We start from the raw sequence: 7,840 nt of genomic DNA on the forward strand, positions 1-7,840 counted from the left end.
ATTATCTTCTGTGTCTGTGTTAATTGGTTTCCCTTTTCTTTGTTGAAGAGGGTCTGTGCAATCCTTCTGCCTAGTCCGCCATCTTGCTGGAACTCCAGCTCATTTTTAATTTTTAAAGGTTTACTTATTCAGAACAGCTGAAAGGTGGTAAAAACACAAATATCCATCAACAGATGAATGGAAAAACAAAATATGGTACCTATATACAATGGAAATACTACTCAGCCAGTAAAATAAATCAAATCTTGTTACATGCTACAATATGGATGGAGCCTGAAGATATTATGCTAAACAAAAGAAATTAATCATAAAAGGGCAAATATTGTTTGGCTTCACTTATATGAAAAGACAAAAACAGGAATATGTATGGAGACTAAAGTTTATTAGTAGTTACCAAGATCAAAAAAGAATTGATGCCTTTGAATTATGGGGTTGGCAAAGAATATTGAATATACTATGCACTGCCAGAAGAACAGAGGGACCAGTTACTAAAGAAGGATATCATGTTTGGTAAAGCAGAGGGTCCATGGAAAAGAGGAAGACCCTCAATGAGATGGAATGACACAGTGGCTGCAACCCAGTGAGGAAGGCACAGCACTGGACAGTGTTTTTGTTGTACATGAGGTCACTATGGCTCAGACCTGACTTGATGGCACCTACCAGCAACAAAAAGTGGGGGAGATGAGAAAGGAGGGCTTATTGCTTACGCAGTACTGAGTTTTGGTTTCCAGTAATGGAAAAGTCACATTGACTAAGGGGAGGGTTGCACTGCCATTTATTGTAAGTGCTGTCAATAAGCTGTACACTTGTAAAAAGTGTAATTGGCAAAAAATGTATGATATGTTTACAACAATGATAAAAACAAAATAAAACAAACAAACAAACAAAAATGTGCAGCTGCTGAGGCTACTTATTTACAACCAAATACCATTTGGAAGTTTAGGATCATAGTTTCATGGTACATCTCAGTTAATTGGCCTATCAACCTATTTAGTGCTTCTGTTATACCTCCTAATTCATTACTCACTGCCTGAGGTTTTAAAGCCTTGTAAGCACCATCCAAGACACAGCAATCTGTCTCCCTATTCACTTGGAGCAACAGAGGAAGATGGAGAGTCAGGAATAGGAGGAGCAAATGGAATGTATTGGTAATTCCCTCCAAAAAAACTGCCTCCTTTGCATGAGACCAGAAGAATTGGATGGTGCCCAGCTACTACTGCTGAACATTTTAATGAAAGATTCTATTCAAGAATCCTGATCAGAAAAGGGACAATGCAGAAAAGAATTAAAAAACCTCATGGAATCCAAATTTTCTTAGCCATGGATGGTGGATGAACCTGTAAAATTACTGTCCTGAGATAATCTTTAAACCTCAAACCAAACATATTCCCTGAAGTCTTAAAAAACAAACAATAGTTTAGCTAAACTAGCAAAGAATGTCGGTCTTGAGCCATGTGTTCTTTTAAGATCTATCTACATGGGATCAAATTGACAACAGCAACTGGAATGAATAGTTAGGAAGCTTAGGGAACAGGGAATTTATGTAAGTGAGAGAGCAACAAGTCAGAAAAGAATGGTGAAAGTGGCTGCACAACTCAAGGAATGAATCAGTAGCACTGAATTGTACGTGTACGAACTGTTGAATTGGTGTAGGCTCTGCTGTGTATATTCTCAACATCAACATCAAAATAAATAATTTTTTAAAAAAGAAAAGAAAGGCTTTACTGAAATATAATTTATAGATCATACAATTAGCCCATTGAAAGTGTAGAATTCAATGGTTTTTAATATATTCATGGAGTTGTACAGTTGTTACCATACTAAATTTTAGAAATTTTCATCATCCCCAAAAGAAATCCCATACCCATAAGCGCTCACTCTGTATTCCTGGCAAACTCTTCCTAACCGCAGGCAACCACCGTCTTCATTCTGTGTCTATAGACTTGCCTGCTCTGGACATTTCCTGTAAATAGAATCGTACAATATGAGGTCTTTTGTGACTGGTTTCTTTCACCTGACACAATGTTTTCAAGGTTCATCCATATTGTAGCAAGTATCAGTACTTCATTTCTTTTTATTGCTGCATAATATCCCAATGTATGGATATACCACATTTTATTTATGCTTTCCTCAACTAAAGAACATTTGGGTTGTTTCCACTTTAGAGGTATAAATAACCCTGATAGGCTCTTGAGGCTAGCAGGATGAGTAATGCAAACAGTCCAGGACCACAGGAAAAAAGTTTAGCTCTCTAGCTGGGCATTCAAGGTTGCCTATTATCTGTCAACCTCTCCACCCTCCTCATCTCCTGATCCTTCCACCTGCATACGAAGACCTTACCCTTCCAAACATACCACACTGGCTTCTGCTCCAAGCCTAGCTAAGACCTCTCAGCTCCCCCTCTTTGGTTCCTGGATTTCCAAACCCATTCTATCGCTCAAGGTCCAACCCAAACCCTGTCTCCTACAGGATGCCCTCCCTAAATGTCCTAGCCCAGGGACTTCAGCCAGCCACTCCCTGAGACCTTGAAGTACACATACTGTCCCTGGCCAGTCTCACTAGTGAAACTTCATACTTTTACTCTTCCTTAATTAGATGATCATAGGAGAACATAGTTAACATTCACATGGGTACCGGGTAGCTGGTGATCCTGAAATCCTCTCTGTGCTACCCTGTGTCTTTGCATTTGCTGAGCTTCTGCACGGAGTGCTGCTCCTCATCTTTCTAGGCTCTATCTGGTTGCTCCCACTTCCTTCAATCCCTTGGAGAGACCCTTGCCAGTCCTCAGACAGTAACTCCTGAGATGTGGGGGATGCCTTCCATTCCTCCAGCTTCTGGTTTTTTGAGTCTACTCCTCACAGGTCATCCAAGTCCTATTGCTCTCCTGGAGGTCCTCTCAGGAAAGAGGTCATAAGCACTTCACCCCAGCACATTGTGCTCCTAACTGCAAGGAACACTATGCAGCTCACAGAGGGGGCCAGTTGATGAGGTTAAGTCACTCAAACAAGGACCCCCATCCAGAGAATGACACAACCAGGACTTGGACTCAAAGCACCCCACTCCAAAATGCTGTCTCTCTTGTTGGTAATAATGGGGGATTCAAGGCCCGCAGTACTGCTCTCTGCAGCTACTGAGAATACAGATGTAGGCCGCTATGAGAGAGTAAGGATTTGGGTCAGGGATGGATCTCAGGCCACTCTGCTCAGGGTCAGTTTCCTCTTTCCCTATTATTAGAAAGGAGCTTGGGGGAAAGCCAAGAGATTAAGTAACTTAAGAGGTGAAGTAACTTCTGATTTGCTGGGAATTCCCAGGCGTGGATTCTGATAAAAGAAGTCAGTTTGCTGAAGGGCAGCCCCACCCCACCCCAGGAAGTCATAAAATGAAGCAGAGGCTGCACACTGCAGACGGGCAAGATGAAAGGCACCGGGGTGCCTGCGCTGCTTCTGCTGCTCCTGGGTCTGACTTGGGCAGAGCCGACCAGCTTGACCAAGAACATCAGCCTAAGCCAGGCTGAGGCCTTGGAATTTGCCCTCAACATCTACAATGACCAGCCAGATAACAATGAGTATGCTTTCCGTGTCCTGCAAGTTCAACCCCTGCCAGAGTGGGTAAGAAGGAGCAGGGAGGCCCTAGGGCACAGCCCCCTGGAGCTGGACCATTTTGGAGGGATCAGGATGAAGGGTCCTGCGGCCCTGATATGCTGTGAGTCTTTAGGAAGATCTTCTCTGGGCTTAAGTTTCCCCGTCTGTGAGATAATGGCAGCCATCCCTTTGGGTAGTGCTGAACTTTCTCCATCTGGTATGGTAGATACGATATGTACTATGGTGTGGTAGAAATAATGCCAGATATGGGGGTCATGTGAACCTGGGTTCAGTTCCCTGCTTTGCCACCTTGGCTGCATGACCTTAGCTACTTCACTCCTCTTCTCTGATTCACAGTTTGGACCTGGTGGATGGTGGCAGGGTTCTTTCTGGGCCCTGGTGTTCCCACCTTCTGAGGGACAGGCTGGATCCTTTCTGGCTTCTTTTCACAAATGGACATGTTAACTGTGTGGACTGAGATTCCTATTGTTACCTTGCTGACAGGACCCAACATTATCAGAACCACAGTTGCTGCAGTTTGTCATCAAAGAGACGGAGTGCAAGATGGTAGAGGACCTCACCCCTGAGCACTGTCCCTTCAAGGATAATGGGGTAAGGTCCTCAGACCTTACCTTCTCATGTCTCATCCCACAGTTACAAAGTGAGTCATTGGCTCTGTTCTTTGGCTATATTTGCATCCAGAGCCCAATATTCCCTGATTCTACACTGCACTGGGGCTCCCGAATAAGTGACCATGTTCTGATCTTACTTTCCACAACAGCAAGTAAAGAACTGCGTGGCACTCATTGGAGTTGGTGCAAAGGGTCTCACTGTGGTACCCACCTGTGAACCTCAAAAGTCTGCAAGGGTGAGCAAACTCCTGGGGATCTTGAAGAAGGAGGAGGGGAAGAACACAGGGTCCAGGGCCCAGAAATACAGATTGGGGGGTTTTAGAGACAAGGGCAGAGTTGGAGAACTGCACCATCACTTGTTGGACAGGCCTCTTACCAGCCCTGAGTGTCTTCTCAGAGTCTAACAACAGTGACTTAGAAAAGATGACTTGTAGCTGAACACTATTCTATTCAGTGAACTGAGCGAGCCACTTCACTGCCCTGAACCTCAGTCTCCACAGAGTAGGGGGTTCCTGCACTTATGTATACATTGGAATCACCTGGGAAGAATTTTTAAGCTACTGACTCAGGCATTACACCCAGAATCTGATTTAATTGTTCTGGAGTAGGGTCAGGATTGAGAAGCCCTGGGTGGAAGCTTCAGAAGGCCTTTTATGAATTAAGTGCCCAGTGAGTTTTGTCTTCAGCAGGTGGAACTGTGATTTACAGATAATGTTGAAAAATAGGCAAAGCCACAAGGCCTGGGGAGGGTTTATAAAAAACAAAAACAAAAACAAAAAACAGTTGTCATTGAGTAAACCCAACTCACGGAGACCCCATATGGACCAGTGTAGAATTATGCACCTTGGGGTTTTCAGTGGCTGAGTTTTTAGAAGTAGATCATCAGGCCTTTCTTCTGAAGTGCTGTGGGTGGACTTGAACTTCTAAGCTTTAGGTTAGCAGCCGAATGTGTTAACTAACAATTTGTGCTACCCAGTGACTGTTGGGAAGAGTATATACCAAACCAAACTCACCGTCATAGAATAGATTCCACCTAATGATGACACCCATAGGATTGCCAAGACTGTAAATCTTTACAGAAGCAGATTGCCTGATCTTTCTTCCATGGAGTGTCTAGTGAGTTCAAACCAAACTTTTGGTTAGCAGCCAAATACCTTAATCACTGCATCACCAGAGCTCCATGAAAAGAGTATACAGGGAAGGCAAAACTTGAGTTGGGCATGAAGAACAGATGGGTACAGAGTTGGGGCTTTGCTACTGAGGGTTCTTGAGGTAGAGAAAAGAATGTTGAGGGTAAGAGAGGGGTCTTGTGGGAGGGGGATGCTCGAGAACTGCCAGGCACTGACCAACCATACCCTCAAACCCTGGGGTAAGAGACATTCCCATGGGCTGTCAAAGCTGGAAGTCATTTTACAGGTTCTCCACCAAACACAGCCTGCACACACACACTCACACACATGCGTGTATACACCTCCTCCACCTTATAGCTGAGAAGGAGTGATATGATAGTTACCCAGTGAACTATTTCGATCAGTAATTCTCAAAGTGTGGACTCTCTACACTAACAGCATCAGCACCTACTGGGAACTTCTTAGACATCAACATTCTCAGGCCTCACCCAGACATAATAAATCAGAAACTCTTGGTGTGGAGCCTAGCTATCTCTGTTTAATGATTCCTGTGGGTGATTCTAATGCACTATGATATTTAGCAATAGAACAATAGAGACATGAATGATCAGAGCTGGCAGGGAAACCAGCTTGGAGGGGAAACCAAGGTTCAGAGAGGTTGAGTGATATGCACAGGATCACACAGAAAGCTAAGCATAAGACTGGGCCAGCTGGGGGCCTCTCCTCACTGCCAGTCCTCTCTGGGTCCTCCACACTTGTTCCTTCCAAACATGCGTACTTGAGGACCATCCTATCCTCCTAGCCTTCAGACCCTGCCTTGGATCATGCCAAAATTCTCTACTAATCTCCCTCCACTCTTGTGCAGCTGGTACAAGCTCTGAGAGGCCTAAAAAAATTCTTCAAGAAGCTGAAGGACAAGGTGAAAAAACTGTTTCCAAAGAATCCCGATGACCTAATTCCATGGCCCTTTTGTAAGACTGTGAGTGCCTAGATCCAGTCTACTTACCATTCTTTTATAGTCCTCCATCTTGGCACCATCCTGAACCATCTACTGTGGACTGTCCTGGCTCAGCACAATAAAATCTCAGCTCAAAACCTAGTCCGTGTCCTCCTTCCTCTTCTCGTGTCCTATTGCAGAACCCCAGAGGACTCCAAGACTGCCTCTCCCTGCATTCTGCCTCCACTCCAGACCAGTCTTTCCCATCTCCCCCTATATCTCAGACCCCCAACTTTCATCTAGCCTCCTTGTCACTGCAACAATAGGACACCCAGGGCCAGATCACTTCACATAGGTCATGGATAGACTTAGAATTGGAACCTCACACAGCTGGCTACACAGATATGTAATGTTGAGGTGATGAGTTAGCTGTGGTGGCAATATCATTCTAGTTCAGGTGTGACCAATGCTACCCCTTGGCTCACAAGAAGTCATGGGGAAGGTGGCAGAGGCTACAGCCTTAGGAGGGGAGAAGTGTGGGAGGAGATTGGACTTGAGATGGAGTGAGGGCACCAGGGCCTGGGGAACAGCCTGAGCAATGGTAAGGTGGCCAGCAGGGGTTGTCAAGGAGACAGGAGGGGTGATGCTGGAAGCAGTTATATAAGACACGGGATAGTGGGCCCCAAGACACTCGGTGGAGACCCAGAATAGGAAACTGAGGACTTGTTCTGAGCCTCTCAAGTGTGAGCAGAGCATGGCAGTTATGTGGGCTCAGAGGTTGCAGAGGCTGAAGTTCCCAAACTCCAGAAGGAACCTAGGACAGAACTAAGCCCACCTCAGATACCACCTTTCACAACAGTAACCAGGGATACCAAAGAACATTGGACAAAAACTTGTCCAGAGCCAATCACTAAATTTCTAAATGACCAATACACACAGTTAACCAAATTTACTGATTTGCCTACACCTATAACCTGTAACCTACCACCATCTGTCAGTTTGTCATATTGTGGTGGGCTTGTGTGTTGCTGTGAGGCTGGAGGCTATGCCAATGGTATTTCAGATACCATCAGGGTCACTCGTGGTGGACAGGTTTCAGCAGAGCTTCCAGACTAGGACAGATTTGAAAGAAGGAAGGGACCGTCTACTTCTGAAAGAATTGACTGGTGAAAACCTTATGAATAGCAGCAAAACACTTTCTGATATATTACTGGAAAACTTTATGAATAGCCCTAAAACATTGTCTGATATAGTGCTGGAAGATGACCCCCTTGGGTCAGAAGGCACTCAAAATAAGACTGAGAAAGAGCTGTCTCTTCAAAGTATAGTCGATCTTAATGTCATGGATGGAATAAAGCTATTGGGATCTCCACTGCTAATGTGGCAAGACTCAAAGTGGGAAGAAACAGCCACAAACATCCATTAATTATCAGAACATGAAATGTATGACGTATGAATCTAGGAAAACTGCAAGTTGTCAAAAATGAAATGGAATGCATAAAGATCGATATTCTAGGCATTGTTGTTGTTTGCCGTCAAGTCAGCCCCGACTCATAGTGA

At 44.6% G+C, this 7,840-nt stretch overlaps 1 protein-coding gene across 1 annotated transcript; it reads left to right on the plus strand.

The window, feature by feature from the left end:
• Positions 1–3,413: 3,413 nt before the first annotated feature.
• Positions 3,414–6,262, plus strand: LOC103206344 (batroxicidin-like; the record flags this gene model as incomplete). Its single annotated transcript, XM_007951794.1, has 4 exons — positions 3,414–3,608; positions 4,086–4,193; positions 4,363–4,449; positions 6,209–6,262. Coding segments are annotated over exons 1-4 (444 nt in total), but the record flags the coding sequence as incomplete, so codon positions are not given.
• Between the last annotated feature and the right edge of the window lie 1,578 nt (positions 6,263–7,840).

This window comes from Orycteropus afer, unplaced genomic scaffold, assembly GCF_000298275.1.
Source record: "Orycteropus afer afer isolate SDZICR_OR568_19922 unplaced genomic scaffold, OryAfe1.0 scaffold00311, whole genome shotgun sequence".
NCBI lineage: Eukaryota > Metazoa > Chordata > Mammalia > Tubulidentata > Orycteropodidae > Orycteropus > Orycteropus afer.